At 27.2% G+C, this 18,070-nt stretch overlaps 7 protein-coding genes across 9 annotated transcripts; 4 read left to right on the forward strand and 3 right to left on the reverse strand.

Moving 5' to 3' along the window:
- Positions 1 to 92: 92 nt before the first annotated feature.
- LOC118449185 (10 kDa heat shock protein, mitochondrial) lies at positions 93 to 1,510 on the forward strand. The gene is made up of 3 exons (XM_035883455.2): positions 93 to 252; positions 789 to 965; positions 1,041 to 1,510. The coding sequence occupies exons 1-3, from the start codon at positions 250 to 252 to the stop codon at positions 1,182 to 1,184; spliced, it is 324 nt and encodes a 107-aa protein (XP_035739348.1). The 5' UTR covers positions 93 to 249; the 3' UTR covers positions 1,185 to 1,510.
- Sas10 (UTP3 small subunit processome component Sas10) lies at positions 1,292 to 3,574 on the reverse strand. The gene is made up of 4 exons (XM_035883444.2): positions 3,431 to 3,574; positions 2,488 to 3,077; positions 1,733 to 2,403; positions 1,292 to 1,639 (listed from the first exon to the last, which is right to left on the reverse strand). The coding sequence occupies exons 1-4, from the start codon at positions 3,445 to 3,447 to the stop codon at positions 1,550 to 1,552; spliced, it is 1,368 nt and encodes a 455-aa protein (XP_035739337.2). The 5' UTR covers positions 3,448 to 3,574; the 3' UTR covers positions 1,292 to 1,549.
- On the forward strand, positions 3,572 to 4,470 carry mRpL20 (mitochondrial ribosomal protein L20). The gene is made up of 3 exons (XM_035883452.2): positions 3,572 to 3,798; positions 3,885 to 3,995; positions 4,095 to 4,470. The coding sequence occupies exons 1-3, from the start codon at positions 3,712 to 3,714 to the stop codon at positions 4,341 to 4,343; spliced, it is 447 nt and encodes a 148-aa protein (XP_035739345.1). The 5' UTR covers positions 3,572 to 3,711; the 3' UTR covers positions 4,344 to 4,470.
- Tpi (triose phosphate isomerase) lies at positions 4,363 to 5,958 on the reverse strand. Its single transcript, XM_035883448.2, has 3 exons — positions 5,822 to 5,958; positions 5,127 to 5,380; positions 4,363 to 5,055 (listed from the first exon to the last, which is right to left on the reverse strand). The coding sequence occupies exons 1-3, from the start codon at positions 5,928 to 5,930 to the stop codon at positions 4,675 to 4,677; spliced, it is 744 nt and encodes a 247-aa protein (XP_035739341.1). The 5' UTR covers positions 5,931 to 5,958; the 3' UTR covers positions 4,363 to 4,674.
- A 60-nt stretch (positions 5,959 to 6,018) lies between these two features.
- On the forward strand, positions 6,019 to 9,085 carry LOC118449184 (INO80 complex subunit C). Of its 2 annotated transcripts, XM_035883453.2 has the most exons (5): positions 6,019 to 6,115; positions 6,193 to 6,359; positions 8,289 to 8,466; positions 8,704 to 8,771; positions 8,944 to 9,085. In XM_035883453.2, exons 3-5 carry the CDS (start codon positions 8,289 to 8,291, stop codon positions 9,073 to 9,075), a joined length of 378 nt encoding a protein of 125 aa, XP_035739346.1. In that variant the 5' UTR covers positions 6,019 to 6,115; positions 6,193 to 6,359; the 3' UTR covers positions 9,076 to 9,085. The 2 variants fall into 2 exon arrangements, with proteins under 2 accessions (XP_035739346.1, XP_035739347.1); XM_035883454.2 differs by lacking the exons at positions 6,019 to 6,115; positions 6,193 to 6,359 and adding an exon at positions 7,956 to 8,097.
- Positions 6,801 to 8,425, forward strand: LOC146872642 (uncharacterized). The gene is made up of 4 exons (XM_085660463.1): positions 6,801 to 7,578; positions 7,683 to 7,870; positions 7,933 to 8,097; positions 8,289 to 8,425. The coding sequence occupies exons 1-4, from the start codon at positions 6,880 to 6,882 to the stop codon at positions 8,293 to 8,295; spliced, it is 1,059 nt and encodes a 352-aa protein (XP_085516589.1). The 5' UTR covers positions 6,801 to 6,879; the 3' UTR covers positions 8,296 to 8,425.
- Positions 8,539 to 11,286, reverse strand: p23 (cytosolic prostaglandin E synthase). Of its 2 annotated transcripts, none has more exons than XM_035883450.2 (3): positions 11,131 to 11,286; positions 9,942 to 10,323; positions 8,539 to 9,828 (listed from the first exon to the last, which is right to left on the reverse strand). In XM_035883450.2, the coding sequence occupies exons 1-3, from the start codon at positions 11,145 to 11,147 to the stop codon at positions 9,709 to 9,711; spliced, it is 519 nt and encodes a 172-aa protein (XP_035739343.1). In that variant the 5' UTR covers positions 11,148 to 11,286; the 3' UTR covers positions 8,539 to 9,708. The 2 variants fall into 2 exon arrangements, with proteins under 2 accessions (XP_035739343.1, XP_035739342.1); XM_035883449.2 differs by lacking the exon at positions 11,131 to 11,286 and adding an exon at positions 10,931 to 11,086.
- Between the last annotated feature and the right edge of the window lie 6,784 nt (positions 11,287 to 18,070).

Below are 18,070 nucleotides of genomic sequence, written 5' to 3' on the forward strand. Positions count from 1 at the left end.
ATTATCTACATTTATTTTCAACATGAGAGTATTGCATATGATTATGTAATAAGAACGTTATCTTCGTTGGAAGCTTCGAGTAAATCAATGAACGTGGCGCTCGGTTAGAGTGCTGACGAAATATACGAACTTTCGAGAAAAACGGGAAGGGTAAACTCTGGTCTTTTGCACGAGGAGGTTACACAACGTGTGCAAGTGTGCTTGCCGGTAAGAGATATCAGACTAAAAGCAAGAAATAATCAAAGTAACATGGTAAGAACTTAATATATTTAAATATTTAATTTTAATTATTTAATTAAAGAAAATTATGGATATTGCCTCATTTTTACACTGTCCATCGTTATTATTAAAACAAAGAATCACTTTTTAACACAATCATCATTCGGGTGTGACTTATTTTATATCAGATAACCTTTAAACTTATTTATTAATAATTCTTATATGTATAAAAGACAATTACTGTTCATTGTTTTTTTTACTAACAACATTTATAAACGATTGCAATGCGAATCTCATTCATTTCGATTCGATAGCATTTGTTTATAATTTTGTTTGCAAGTTTTGCATTGGAAAGTCGTTTACAGCTTAGAAAGTTGATTACAACTGCATTTGAAGTGGTAATTCTTATTGAGAAGATTTTCTTTTTTCTATTTTGTGAAAAGGAAAAAATTAAAATTACTCAATTATGCAACAATTAAAAGTATTAATTATTTGTAATGTTAATATAGTGATAGTTTGTTCGTGTAGTAATGAAGACTTATTTCAAAGGAATAACTTTTTATTTGCAGGCCGCTAGTGTTGCTGCTAATGCCGTTAAGAGGCTCATTCCCTTGTTTGATAGAGTTTTGATAAAAAGAGCAGAAGTCGTAACAAAAACGAAAGGAGGAATTGTTCTTCCTGAAAAAGCGCAGGCTAAAGTATTACAAGGAACTGTTGTGGCTATAGGACCTGGCTCTCGAAATAATGTATGAATTATAATACTCTATATATTTATATAAATTTTAAGAAAAAAAAATTAATGAAATTTTTATCTGTTTTAGAAAGGTGAACACGTGCCCTTAAGTATTAAGGTTGGTGATACCGTGCTGCTGCCCGAATATGGTGGTACAAAAGTTGAACTTGAAGACAACAAGGAGTATCATTTATTCCGTGAATCCGATATTTTAGCGAAATTAGAAGTTTGAATCTCTACTAAAGTATAGAGTATAACACAACACATTTTTGTAAGTTCTCTCAATAAACATCATTTGAAAAATCTTCAAGAATATATGTAAAATAAATATAAGTGATGCGTGAAAGAAAAGATTGTTAATATTTACATTTTCTTTGTAAAACAATTGTTAAGATAAGTCTCATTTTTTTCGTACATATAACAAATAAAATTAAACTGTTTATTTGTTTCTCATAAAGTCACATGAACATTATCCTAATTCAATGTAATAAGTCTGATAATGAATATGATAGAATTATATTGTAACGTTATATACAATAATAGATTTCATTAATTCAATTATATTATTAATTAAAGCATGTACTTATTATGTATTTACTATTTCAATTTAATACTCTTTTTCACGCTTGCTTTAATTCCTGATATTTCTCCACTGTAACGAGTTAATTCTTTCCTGACTTCTCTAACCTGAAAGAAGAAAATATGTGTACACTCTATAACTTTATATATATATATACACACACATATATAAATTAGTAAATTAGATATTTTAATACGCACTGCTCCTTTCCTACGTATTTTTGCTTTACGATATTTATTTCTATGCTTAACTCTTGGATTTCGTTGCTCTTTCTTACGATGTGGTGTAAGACCTTTATTCTTTGCTATTTGATATGTAATTGCTCTTTTTTCTTCTACATCTTCCATTTGTTCTGATATCTTGTTTTCTTGATTATCTGTTTCAACATTCAATTTTTCTTCATCATCCTTTTCAGATAAATTATTTTCTTCATATAATTCATCATCTGTAATATTGTCAGATTCTTTATCTTCGCTTGTTTCACTAATTTGTCGTTGTTTTTTCGTGTCTTCAGTAACAATTATTTTCTTTTTATTAAAGCAAGTCACAGATTCTTCCGAAACATTATAAAGAGATCCACCATTTTTTTCAATTTTTAATATCTCTTGAATTTTCTCTAATAAATTTCCTTCTCCTGCTTGTAATTGGCTAAGAAGTTGACGATATTGAGCCAAACGTTTTATAACAGGGTGCGAACTGACAGGTAATCTTTTGGCTTTTAGCATTAAATAAAAAGAAATATTAACGCAATAATTTAATACTATTTGATATTTTGTTTTAACAAAAGCAACTGCAGGACAATCAGGACATATGCCTTGTTTAACAAGTTCCAAGAAAGGTGCAAGTATATTTTTCGCTTCATTCATGCATTCTGTAAAAAATTATAATGTATGGTAATATATTGGAGAATATAGAATAATAATATGTGCCATAAAACATAATATGTAGGATTTACCTTTAAAATCATTAACAAGAGCCAGAAATTCTGGACTTTCCTTTTGAACTAATATCTGTCTCTGTCTTTTACTAAGTTTGGTAAGATCTGTTTTTACAGTCTCCTCTTTATCATGGTGAGCTTTTTCGTCATCATCTTTTACTTGTATAAAATCTAAACCAAAATCTGCATCATCTAATTGTTCAGCTAATCTCTTTTGAATGCTTCTAGCTTCTTGTTCTTCTATTTCCGCATTAACTAGATCTTTTTGACTAGCAGAAGCATAATCAGGATCTACATAATCTGTAGAGTAGTATGTTCTTTTCTTTTTGCCCCATGCTCTCTCATCAGGTATGTTGAAATCATCTTCCAATCCCTCGATATCAGATTCCATAGAATCGGCTTGTTCATTATCCATTTCATCATTTTCGTTTTCTTCATCATCTTGCAATCCATATACCTCATCATCGCTATCAAAATTTTCTGGTGCTTCTTTTATTCTTACTTTTCTAAGCAAATCTTGATCTTCTTCTGAATACTGATCTTCAGAATCTGAGATTTCATCCATGTTTACATCTTCGATATCTTCAACTTTGAATCCATTTTTTACTCTAAATTATAAGGAAAGTTTATAGTAAAATGCAATTATATATCAAATTAAAGTAAGTTGCATCTATTCTTTTTTACAATAACTTTACATAAAAATAGAGAACATTATTACAATAATAATATTTATTTGATATGTTATTACTATTTTAAAGTACAGAAATGAGAAAAGATAATAATTACTTATTAATATAGTATAATATAACATAATAATATAATCACTATTATATTGAATAAATTACTTAATTTTTTTCATTTTTATGAAAAGTGTTTGCAAAATGTGAAAAAAAAAAGATGCAATCCTATCATTCTATATATTTAAAATATAATACATTATAGACTTGTCATTAATTCTTACTTTTTTTTCCCAACCATTTTATGTGAAGGTATATATATATATATTTACTTTACAAGACAAAATAAAAACGCGTTGATATCAAACGAACACATATACTTTTCCTCATGCACGTCACTGATTACAAAATTACTTAGAGTTATATTTATGAGGTTATATCGAAATAAAATTAGTATCGATATTTGGTATTCGATAGGCGGCGATCAGTGCTGTTCCATTTTGAAGCAAACTAACCTATATAATAATTGTACATAATAAAAAATTAATAATTTCTGTGAGAAATCATGGTATTTCTGTCGTTAAATTTATTAGTTCGATCCCGAGGACCAGATGAATTCTGGCGAAAACGTAAAATATTTCAAATTGCTTCTGTAAGTAATAATATAGTATATACATAATAACTCTTATGAATTACTTATTATAATTGTATCTTAATAATAATAATTGTATCTTATAGCATTTTATAGGTAGAAGAAGAAATTGTTACTCTATCTGTATTAGAAATGTTCATAGATCTTTACTCTATACTACCAAAGGACGAAAATTAAAAAAGGATGATATGCGTGAGGTAATATTAACAAAATATACATTACTATTATGTAATAATTTCATTATTTAGTGAAATATGATAAAATGTATTATCATATTTTTTAACTTACAATTACAGCTTTGGATGACAAGAAGTACAGCAGCTACACTAGAACATGATATGGATCTAAGAACATTTAGTGAAGGCTTAAACAGATGTAATATTTTATTAAATTATAAAAGTTTAGCTGATTTGGCTTGTTGGGAACCAAGAACATTTAAATCACTTGTAGCTATCGCAAATGCAAGAGCGCAACAAGATGGATTTAATAAGCAAAAAATAAAAAAAGAATCAACCACTATTATAACAAATGGTTTAATTGAATAAAATAGATATGATGTATAACATTTATACAATGTCTTTGTTATTTTTATTATATCTTCATTAAACAACTTACAACAATGTAATATATATGTATGTATGTATGTTATATGAAATATATATTTAAATCTTATTTTATGGATGTTTCAAAAAATATTCATTACTATGATTTAAGCTTTGTAGATAATGTTTAGTAATTAAAATTTGGAAATTAAAATTGCAATGAAGTATAAGAAAATATATGCTTTGATAATATGCATGTTTTAAAAATATATCCTTTAAATATATAATTGGGAAAAGAGCAAACATTAAAATATTAAAATGTTATCCATTGAATTCACTGTTTAGCATTTACAATTTGTACAAAATCTGGTTTCAAAGAAGCACCTCCAACTAAAAATCCATCAATGTCCTTTTCTTTTGCTAAATCTTTAGCATTTCCTGCTGTTACGGATCCACCATAAATAATTCTAAGTGTTTCAGCAACATTTGCATTTACATTCTTAGTAAACCAGCTTCGTAATTTCTCATGGACTTCTTGTGCTTGTTCAGGTGTAGCAGTTTTACCTGTTCCAATTGCCCAAACAGGTTCATATGCAAGAACTACATTGTCCCATGATTTAATTTTATCTGCAATAGCTTTTGTTTGACGAAAAACTACTTCTTCTGTTTTCCCTTCTTCACGTTCTTCTAATTTTTCTCCAATACAGGCTATTACCTTCAAAATAATATTAGAGTGTTATATCATAGACATTAAAATATAATATTATTAATAAAAGAATCATTTACTTTCAATCCAGCTTCCAATGAATGAGCAACTTTTTCTGCAATCAATTCATCTGTTTCTCCAAAAACATTTCTACGTTCAGAATGTCCAAGAATCACCCATGGGATGGAATTGTCAAGAAGCATAGCTGGACTAATTTCACCTGTGAAAGCTCCCTTAGCTACTTTATATGCATTCTGACCGCTAATATCAACATTACTAGGCAAAATGCTTTTTACATATGTAAGATAAATGGATGGTACACCAACAACAACATCTGAAATAATTCGTATATTACTATATATAAATAACTAAAGTCCTATATTACATAAGTAATATATAAAACAAATAATAAAAATCCTTTTTCACTGAGTTATAATTTAACATTAATTTGTATGAATAAACTGGCAATGTAATTTAAAGATAAAAAAAAATAAAAAGAATGATAATATATTGATTAATGGTAACATATAATATAGCATATATAGACTGAATCATATAAAGTGATGAATTAGAAATTGATTTTGAATGTTTTTGTTATTAGTAAACTTCAAAATCTTTCTATTTTTTAGATAACTTTTTAAGAAGTTACAATCAAATTGTAGTATAACTTTTTAATTTTAAGTTTATACAATATAAGAATAAGCAGAGATTGTCATGTTACATGATTAATACTGTATATCTATGCGATAGATTTTATATTTTAATAGGCACATACCAACGTTAGGGTCCAATGGACCAGCTTTAAGAAATGCAACGATATCGTCAATTTCTTTTTTGTTCCCATTCATTTTCCAATTTCCACCGACAAAAAATTTTCGTCCCATGTTTGGTTTGATTGTGTTACAGCTAATGATAGTATTTAATGAAATTGATATTGATACAATAACAAATTTTTTTGACCGTTCGTCCTTATGACCTTCACAAAAGTGAGAAGGTGATTCTTGTCACGTTAGGCTCGATCTGCTATCGGATTTCAGTATAGCCCGGTAGGACTACTTTGCGCATACGTGTAGGTACAAGGTTACCTGACGTCACCATTGGACAAACTCGTTGAACTATATAGCACGTATTACTGATTTGTTATAGGTAAATCTCATGATGACGTAATAACAGATGCATTTGATTTGTGCATTTCAAACGCGCGGATGCATTTGATAAATGTTTATAATTTTTTAACATGTGATTATTATTTTGTAAAAATAATAATTAATAATAATCTTGGAAATATAGAAAAAGACTAATCATTAAAGAAGGTAAATACATCTTTTTTTTGCGTATTGTTATAATAGATACATAAAAAATTTGATATTAAAAATATCAGATTTTTAACCTCTACGGATAAATTTTTAACCTCTAACGATAAATTTATATATATATATATGTTTTCGTATGAGTTCATATATTGACGTATTTATATTTATAAAAAATTTCTTAAATTATAATATTTCCATAATCGATCACGTTAATTTATTATACTTACGATATTTTACGTACGTGCACATTTTGAGAAATTCTATTTTAGAAAATACAACTGCAGAATGCTTCATATTTTATTAATATTCTTTATACATTTATATTTATTCATACTTAATTAATATTTAAAGTATATATATATCTGGTGTGTGAAATTTTTATGTAAATAAAATGTTTCCATTGATTTGTTTAAAAAAAAAAAAAAGAAAGAAAGAAAAAAGGAAAAAAAAAAAGAAAAAAAAAACTGACCTCTTTTGTTATGTATACAAATAAGTAACATATTTAAATACAATATTATACATGATCAATGTAACAAACCATTATCATTTCGGAATAAGTATGCTTTATATGTCGGCTTTTAACTTGGATAAATTAATACATTCGCTTATGCAAAGCTTGGGTTATGGGAAGTCAGAAAAAAGACATTTCTTAACCTATATGGATAAGACATATAAGATACAAAATGAGAAACTAGATATTTGTGAGAAAATGAAAGATGTATATCAAAGTAATCTTGATTTTTCAAATCCTTATGACGTAGAACATTTTATGGAAAAGCACACAAATATTTTCGACAAATCTGTTTATTCAAGAAACATTCCAGTTCTTGCACCTCATTTGAAAAATATTAATACAAAAATTATTCAAAAAATTAATAAAATAAAAATACAAAATAATGTTACAGATAGTAAATATAAATTATCAAATTCTTATAAGAAGAATTCTCGCATTAAGAAGTATCAAGGAACCTTAGATAGTAAATTCAGTAAACACACATTAAAAAATATAACTTCCAAACAATATAATAATTCTTTAAAGAACTATCTACAACAAAATAATAAAAATAAATATAATGGTATTACCTGTAATTTAACAAATAATATGATAGAGTATGTGGAGTATGAAAATGAATTAAATAAAAAATTATTAGAACTTTATACGAAAGATGAAGATTTTATCAAAAAATATATATATATATCATTATATATAGCAACTGAGGTAACTAGTAGTATGAATTTATAAAGATATATACTTACTTTAAAACATGACATTTTTATATATTAATTTTGTTTGTTTGTGCATTATTATAATCGTATATGCAGAAGATTGATTGTTCAAATTTTGAAAATACCGATAAAAAATATCAACAAATAATTTTGCTATGTAAGCAAGCAATATTGTGTTTGGTTGAACCAAGTGAAAAAGCTTATGTACTTTGTACAAATAATTTGTCTGCTATTATACAAAAACATTTATCACAAGGATGTAGATACCATTTTGAATCTTCAAGGTATTTTTATATACTTATAGAATTTACTTTTCATGATTTTTAATTATATAAATTGTCCTTAGTGATTCTACAGAGTACTATAATGCTTTATTGGTTGTAAGTCATTGGGCAAAACTTTTGGTAAAGCATCAAAATATAACTATGGTTAATATGATTTGTGCTTTACTTGGTTGTGAAATAAACAAAATATTAATTTTATCCTATCCAGAAGATGTTTTATCGAAAAGGTATATATTTATAGAATATTGTGACTCATACATAATATAAATAATTTACATATACACATATATGCATATATAAATTTGATGTTATGATACAAAAAATTCTTATAAAATGTAAGCTAGTCATCATAGAAGAAATTATAGATAATATACAAGTAATTATAAAAGTTGCTTCTACCTTATATTTTCATTTTTAGATGGTGAATGAAGAAGCAGTAGAAAATAATAAAAAAACTCAACCTGTATTCAAAAATCCATCTTTCCACCAACAATTTCGGCCAATAAGCAATACTGGGAAGAAAAGAACTTGGAGATCTCTTAAACAGGTTTTGGCTCAGGAACGTAGTTTACCATGGCCTACTGAAGTAGTACATTGTATGATTTATGATTTTAATTTACATTTAAAATCTAAATTAAAATACAATAGTAACAATAGATCAGTCAATGTTAAGAGTAAACGATTTTATTAATATTCTCTAGCGAGCGCAAAACATTTTTATAGAAACAATGCAAAATTTTGTCAGAACATTTAAACCATATTATAAATGAAATAAATTTTTACCACTGGCTAGTTTATCAATGTTATTAATTCTACATTAATGTAAATTCCAGATAGTGCTATCAATGCACCGCCAAGTTTTAAACCTGCAAAGAAGTATTCTGATATATCTGGTCTGCCTGTAAGTAGTATATACGAAAAATATTTTACTTTTGATTTTTCAATTATGAAATATTTTATCAGTTAAGTGCATTATTTAAAAAATTAATATTTTAAAGAATCCAGTTTCGTACAATGTGTTAATTATATTATTAAGATAAGAACACAGATGTTAATCACATTTATTTGCACAGGCACGGTATACAGATCCACAAACTAAGTTATATTATGCAACTGCTGAAGAATTTGCCACAGTTCGCAGCCTGCCAATGGATATTACTGCCGGATATTTAGCATTACGTGGTGCTTCTAGTATCGTTGGTTAAGTATTTTAATTAAATTGCAAGGAATATATCATTCTTTTTTAAATTGTATGTTTCAATGTCCCTTTTTAATCACATAAAATGTTGTACATATTTTAAATGTCGTCAATTTTATATATTTATATAGAAATTTTGCGTAAATTTAGGAAAAGGCTAATCAAAATTTATAAGGAAAGAAAACATGCTTTCCATCGATCTGTTTTAATCATTATTTACCTTTTATTTATTTTTAATAACTATTTAGCTTTGATATATTAATGGGCTGTACTGAAATAAACAATTCTTCAGACAATTTAAGTAGTTATCATTATTTTACCTTCTTGATATTTTACACAATTCATTAAAAAAGCTTGTCCATTAACTTATTGTATGAACTACAGACTAAAAAGGGATTAAGAATCCTTTGATACTGTATTACTGTTCATATGCCAACTTCTGCAATTATCTTTCAAATTTGTTTAGCACACCGCACAACTTGGTTGTTTGCTACTACATCGGCCATCAGCAAATTTGTAAAAATGATTTGTAATTGAAAATACAAACAGCACATGGCCTACTGAAGTATCTCTCGACGGTGCACTATTCATAGGTCATTTCTTTTAAGAGGATTAATTTGCTGCATTATTAAAAAGGTCTTCATTCCAAATCAGGTATATCTTCATCATCACTGTCCATTTCATCCACCTCATCTGCCAAATCATCGAAGTTAGGCTTACTATCCCCTGAACCACCCAAGCCACCCATGTGTCGCATCATCTATGAATGTTAATAAAATACGATATAAATATATGCAATGAGTCAATTTAAGCAGAAAAAAGAATTTCATGATATTAATTTTAATAATTTTAATAATTTTAAAACAAATTTACTTCTTCTAATTCATGGCTGCCACCTTCAAAGTCACCCTCCTCATCACTATCATCTTCATCCTTCCATTTGTTGAAATCACTTTTCAACCAATGAGCCTTTGTTTTTTCCTTGGTTAATCTTGGCCAATATGGCCCTTCCTCTTTTTTAAAGAGTACTAATTCTATAGTTCTACCTCCTAAATTCTTCATTATCTTGTCAGGATTGATCTCTTTATATAAATTAATTGTAACCTCATGCAATTTTTTTTCTGTCCCACCCATTCCCTTGAAATGTAACATTTCTGGCTCAATCTTTAAAACGGGATCTTTGCAATCCTCTAAGCATATAGTAATGAAGAGTATATCACTCCTTTGTGCCCACATAACAGGTGGAGGAGGTAATCTGAAACACGTTAAAAATTTAGCGAATAAAAAAAAATCATTGAATATTTTATATCTGCTCGTAAAAAATTAGTTAGGTTAAGCGCAATATAAATACAAATTCATAAGAAAATATTTTAATACATATATTTTTCTATCCCAAAAAAATATTTATTCAAACAAAATTCATATTATCAAGCCGATTTTTAATAAACTATAACTTATAATTGAATTTTGTAATCATTCGTATAGGTTAGGATAATAAAATTTATATCGAGAAAAATCGCTGGTCATTACGGCATAGTAAAAACCTTATAGGAAATGATAGGACAAAAATAGTGATCACCAAAATAGGATATAGATATATATATAAAATTGTTTGATTTATTCCACAAAGAATGTCTATTATATCATTTAGAAAAAATCGAAAATAATTAAAAGAAAACGCTTATATCAGAAAAGATATCACGTTTGATCACCGGAAAATGTATTACATGTTAGGCATCGTTATCAAGATTGTTAGATCAAAAGTGAATACAATTTAGATACTACGTAATATTGCTATTATTATTTCAACAAAATAAAAAAAATGTTTTGAATAAAACGTGCGCTGAAATACAATGAATTACGTCTGTTTTCCAGAATCTTCGAGAATCAATAAAACCATCCTAATACAATATGGCGGCCTTTCGAAAGCCACGGGGCGGCAATCATATTTTATTGAGCACTAATATTTCATAATATCAAGGTTTTAGCGACAATTCAAAAGATCACGATGAATGATTCTAAAATTAGTGCAGAGAAATGGGAGGGATTTTGCTATACTTACTGGCCTTCCTGAGTCATTTTTTCTCACGGCTTTCAGAGTACGTGAAGGAAACAAACACACCACACTAACGTATCGCGTCGCTGATCTGATTCGAGTATATTTCGAGACCTGAGCTATCGATTTAACCAAACATTATGATTGGTCCAATGCAATATATCTCGAATCTCGACTTATCGAATTTTACATACTTTTTTCCGGTATACGAACTTTAAACCTTATTCTCAAAACATATTGAATATTCGTCTTGTTTTAAAACAAAGAAATGTTTCTCTTTTAAAATGGATCAAATTTCTTCCTCTTTTTTTAACAAAAGATAATGAACGAATGAAAAAAAATAATACATAAAATATATATCTGTTTACAATTAAATAAAAATGATAAATAAATCATAAATATTGGAAGTTTTCATTGTTTCTTGATAAAATACACCGGAATTTAGGCGGGAGAAATACAAAAATTTATTGATGACAAATTAATAAATTTTATAATTAATTGGAAAAAAATACATTAGATTAATAATAAAAATACGTACTTAGATAATAAAGATGTAACAAAATAGAAATTATTTATTTAGTACATATCTAATATATGTAGAAATTAGTATGTAAAATTATAATCACATAAAGGATGAAACATCTAGTTTTGTAATTCATATTGTCTTTATTGTAAATATATTTAACAAAAAATCTTCTCAATGAAAGAATTTCTCGAATCGAGTTAAAAACTTCATAAGAAATTGTTAAAATACTATGTTTATAAACAATTGATTATGATATGAGTGTTTTATAGTATTTGATTTTTAATCAGATAGTTAAAGTTAATAGTAGTTTTTTAAATAGTAGTATTTTTATTTGCTTGTATATTTTGCATATTATTCTTTTTTTATAAGAAAAATCTATATAGTACATCAGAGAACATTACAAATAAAAAAATTAGTCGATAGATTAAATGAATAAAATAATAAAGTTAGGTTAAGATTAAAGATTAGATTTATAGACATTTATTAATTTATTCATAAAGGAGAATATCTCAATTTTGTAAACAATTAAAATATATCAATAATACTATGATTCTTTTAGTTTTGGATACGTAAAATTTTTAAATTCTCTTACATTTTTATATTTTCTAAATTCTTTTACATATTGTTAGAAGTTTCTATGCAAGATCTTTTCCTATTAAGCGTTTAAATACTTTTAATGAAAAAACTTTTCAACAAATAAAACTTAAAATAAAAATATGACAAAGTTTCAAACATAATAATATCAAATCAACCAAATTAAAAATAAAAGTGAAAGAAAATTGATATATAAAATGTGTTAATACGACATTTATATAAGTCCTTTTTACATCAATTTACAAAGTACATTTCAAACTTGTAATTCTGACCTCGTCCAAAGTAAACTGGAAAGTGTCTCTTATGCAATATTTAAGTCATATTTTTAAGAATATCGTGATAACATAGAAGATAGTAATATAATAAATAAAATTATGAAATAATGTGACAACGTTACTCGAATATAAAATATAGAGAAAGAAAACTAGCTAAAACATGAAAACTAATCCTCTCTTGAATTCTAATATAAAATGACGATTGAAAAAGAATGATATGAAGAAAAAAGAAAGGTGTATCGTATAAAGGAAGAAAGAAATAAAAAGATAGAGAGAAAAAGAGAGAGAGAGAAAGAGAGTGAGTGGTAGACAAAGGAGTGGGAGAGAAAAAGAGAGGATGTGCTAAGAGAGGATCATATTTATACAGTGTAAAAGATAAGAGAGGGGGCAGGTAGGTTTAGATTGTAGGTCATTGGGCGGTAATGGAGGGGTTTCCCTTCTGACTTTCTGTAGTCCGCTACAAACTGGACAACGCGGAGACGCTCCGGCAGTTTCTTTCCTTCGTAGCATCGTTTCAGGTGATAAAACGTGTTGCTGCTGGTGTTGCGCGTGCGCGTATACGACATAAATAAATACGATTTTATAAACGAATGTAATCGCAAGTGATATATCGTTTTATTTTACTTTTTTTTTTATTTATTCTTTTTTGTTTTCGTTTTTTTTTCTTTTTTATCGTGTATTTATTTATTTTTCTTCTTTATTTTCTATCAATTTTATGGTTGCATGTATATGTAACGTATTGATCGATAGATCAAGAAAACCGAAAAAAAAATAAAAGAAAAATAAGTTTATCGGTTGTGCACGTGCAACGAAACGTGTTTTCCCACGTATTCACGCGATATTCATTTAACCAGCAAATGAAGATAACGAAAAGAGGATAATGGAAATTATTATGTTTTAATTAACCTAATCAATATTTTTCATAATCGAGTTTTTCGACATGTCAACGAGCTCGCTTTTTTATAAGGACAAATATCCGGTGAGTGAATTTCTGTTTTTTTTTTTTTTTGGTCTTATATTTCTTTTTCTTTTCTTTTTTGATATGCCTAATGAACGCTTAGAGAAAGGAAACTTGGTTGCTGCAAGATGTTTCCTGTATTACGTTTAGATATAAACAGACTTATTTTTCTCGTGAATATAATATTCTTTTACATCGTAAAAGTAATTGTTTAAAGATATTCTAATAATTATTTTTCCTTATTGGGATCGGGAAACGAAATGGTTGTATGATTAGAAAGTCATTTTTTTTTCTATTTTCTTTTTTTTTTATCAACGTAGTAGTACAAGTTGATTTACGTTGTAACGAGAAAGCACGAGAGGTTAAGATTTGAAAGTTTGTTGTGTGCTTCTATACAGGAGCACGTTCGATCTCGCTTAGAATTCGAATGAGATACATCAATTTTGCAAACGTCATAAATTTAGAAAAAGGAAAAAGTAATGAAAGAAGAAAAGAAATAAATAAATTAGAAATCACATACGAATGTTCGAAGAGAAACCGAGATATTGACTCGCCTTACGCCTTTTCATCGAGCAAGCAAAGTATTGAATATCGGTGGTAAACGTGTCTTGTTATAAGATCCAGGTTAAGTTGTATCTACGCAACTTAGACTCTTAGATGGGAATAGATAAAATAGATGCGTGGATATGTGTAATAAACTTCTTGATTATTATGTAAATATATTGTATGATATTATTCTGATTCTACTAATAGAAACTATATTTGTTCATTTTTTTGTTTCTTTTTCTTTTTTGCAAATATTCACAATGATTTATGAAATGTTATTAATAAGTATTATAAATCTTTAAAAATAAGTCACTTTTGTAAGAATCTTTATAACCTCAAATAAAATATAACATTTATAAATTTTTCTATTCAATGTTTCGATAGATGTTTTGATCGATAATTAATTCTAAAGATTGATTGAAAAATAAAAACAAAGGAAACGTGTTAAATATTCCTTGGACATAATGTCAATCATATGTAAAAATAAAACATCAATCATATTGGAAGTATGTAAGATAGTCATGATCAAGAATGACGCATTTTCGTTGAAATATCGATTCATGTTGATTATATCGATAAATCTTGTCTCTCGGTTAATTTTGAAATTAAGTCTCTTTTTTCATTTTTTTTCCCCTTGTTTTTAATTATGAATGATCATATCAAAGAAAAATATTATGATAATTTATGAAGTTATTTGAAAAATTTATTAAAAAAACACGATAAATATTTTACATTCAGAGTGACCGAGTTATCATAATTATTATTATTATTATTAGCAAGTATTCTTATCGTTCGTTTCTATCCATTGTGGAAAAGAAATGTTTTGTTAATTTAGTCATTTCTAACCTAATTTATTTCCTATCTTTCGTAGTTTTCTACAAGGTTTATGAACGTGAATTCGATCTAATCGACAATTAGTTAATATCTAATTGGTTATTAGGTGATGTTATTTATTACATTATTTTTTTTGTTTTCTTTTTTTTTAATAATAAATAAATATTCTATCGATATCACGCAATGATGTATTTGTAATATTCAAATTTATTAATACTTCTTCGGATCTTTTATCAAGTAAATATTTAATATAAATATCATGTAAGACACGTATACTAAAGTACTATAATTTGTTAATACTTCTTCGTACATAGTATTATATAGTGTCATTTATTATCACCATTATTTCAAACCTCGATGAAAATTAACCTTGATTAACGTATCGATTATAACACAATAATGATCCCGTTAGGTTAAAGCTCAACGGATTTATTCCGTTGTTGTTTTCTTTGGCACGTGACGAAATATTCTTTTCGTGTCACGATGCAAAGAAGGGGCACAACGAACGGATGATAAATTTCAAAGGGAATGTGTTACGAGGTTTAGGAAAAATAAAAGAAAGAAAAGAAAGAGAGATTGTTATATCTTCTCAACGCATCTCTCGCAAGGTTATATTCGTTGCGAACATCGCTCAGTATTTTTTTTTAGCATTTTTTAACGGCGTAGATATCACGCGTGGGTGCGTCTTTACGTTTGTGATCGTCTTTTGTCAATAAGTTGATCCTAACATTGTTTCTTTATATTTTCAATCATTTTAGGATCTAATTTTCGATGTTCGTATTAACATTTTTTATTCTTTTTGTATTAAAAACAATTGATTATGATGACAATGTATCTGAATGTTTCATAGAAAAGTAAAACCTTAAATTCGATGATCAACATCAGTTTGCTCGTTTCATAGAAAATCCGTATAATTAATCGGAACTAGAAACTCACATTTGATAATCATAGAAGTTAGGTATTATTGAAATAAAAATTAGTTTTTTTTTATGTCGATGATTTTACTGCCAAAAAAAAAAAAAAAAAAAAAAAAACCAATATATTTTTGAACAGTCAAAGATGATCTATATTTAAAAATTGCGTAAAATGATATTCAAACCGATGAATAGATAGGATTTTTTTCCCCCTAAGAAAATTCTTCCCCCTAAGAATTTGTATTGTTTTATCATTGACTTCCATATAATTGACTTGAATTTTCATTGAAACGTGAATATCCTGATATAAATCGTAATCTTATTATATCTAATCTAAAAATAAAGAAAAAAAAATTTACGAGGACAAAAGAATAAAGACACACCCACTTAGTTTATAATACGTTTTAATGATTCCGAATTCTTTCTTCAATCTATAGACTTAATCTTTTATTTGTCTTTTTTCTTTTTTTTTTTTTTTTGTTTTTTACTTATCGCGATGACACTCATACGAATATGTATTGATACGTATCGATACGCATTATACATAAGGATATAAGATACGGAAATGAGTCAACAAATGAACACAAATAACACTAAACTATTATTAATATATATATTCTAATTATTAAGAATCATTTATTACTGTACTTGTTCTATATAAATATATATATGTATATAGGTATAATTGAAACTGATTGTAAGATCTAGTTTAAAGATAACATGTACCGTTGTATGTAACAACGAGTTAGAATTTGCAATAAGAGAAGTTGTTTTATCAGATGTTCAAACATAACGAATGATTATAGTAAGTGCCAACAATACTCTACTAACAATATCGATCTAAACCTCTGGCATATAATGCAAGCAAATGTATCTAAATTTCTCCTTAAGAAAGGTGTTATTGGGATCGTATGTATATATATATATATATATATATATATATATATATATATATATATATATATATATGTATGTACAACGTAGAGATGTATAAATACATAGATATATACGTTTTCCGCATGCGTCTATCATGCCGCACGTAATCGAACGCTAGAGATTTTATATAAGCCTCCGTTAAAATCCACAAATGCATTTTATTTTCTCATAGGTATCTTCACAGTTTAAATGCAATATCGCCATCAAGTAAGTTAGTTCGAAGAACTTTTAACTATTAACATACATATATATGTATATATCTCCTTCATCGTATGTAAAGTTCAACGACAGGATTCTATAATGTATGGGTCGTTTTATTCGATTATATAATTATTGGATAATGGTCGAGGGAGGTGAAAAAGAGAGAGAAAGGACGTCGTCATATGAAATTATAGCTTAAGAGATATAAGAAATTATCTCAATCCAATCTTATGATTAAACTTAATATTTGACAATATTTTCTCTATGTACTTTTTGATCATTTATCAATAAATATTTATTAAATAATCTTGACATTCTTAAGATTTAGAAATAAAAAAATAAAGAATATTTTTAATGATCATTATAAATGAATTACTGATCGATATACATTTATGCAAAAAAGGTAACACCTGTCTGATTATTTTTCATAGATGAAAACATCCGCGTTAGTCATTGAAGTATTCTAATACTTCTTTAGAGTATGATAGTGTAAACAACATTTGGATAACAAAAGGCGTATCAATAATATGTTTCCAGTAAACAATATCGTAAGAATCATCAGTTGATCGTCGTCCGCCATTTTGGTATCGTCATAACAAGAATTGTATAGATTTATTAAAATACATAAAATGAATTGTTAAATGCGTGAAATATTTATATACATCGATTACGAGTACAAAATCTAGCAGTTTTTTCGAAGAACCATTGAGGGAAGGGAGCCTCGGGGGTGAAAGTCTTATGTCAGAGACATGCATCTCATTATACATACATATATACATATATATATATACACTAAATATATATATATATATATATATACACCTACACACAAACGAATCAAGCATTTGCTTATATTTCTCTCGCACTACTCTACGTAGAACTGGTTTCGCTCCCACGGAAAGTCCGAGAAGGCAAGGAGTCCTTGCTTTATTACGAGATTCTATCGAAGAGGATAGTAGTAGTAGTAGTAATAGTAATAGTAGTAGTGGTAGTAGTAATAGCAATAGCGTTTAAGATTTTAAATGAACATTCTTTACTCGATAAGGTAAATCCAAGAATAATAACAAAGATACCTAATTTCGTTCTGCCCGTGAATTGTGTCCCCGTCGCAAATATATAAACAAGAACGTCATTTTCTTTCAATTTGTGCGCGTCTTGTGTA

Source organism: Vespa mandarinia, chromosome 12, assembly GCF_050613455.1.
Source record: "Vespa mandarinia isolate Hongniang chromosome 12, ASM5061345v1, whole genome shotgun sequence".
Taxonomy (NCBI): domain Eukaryota; kingdom Metazoa; phylum Arthropoda; class Insecta; order Hymenoptera; family Vespidae; genus Vespa; species Vespa mandarinia.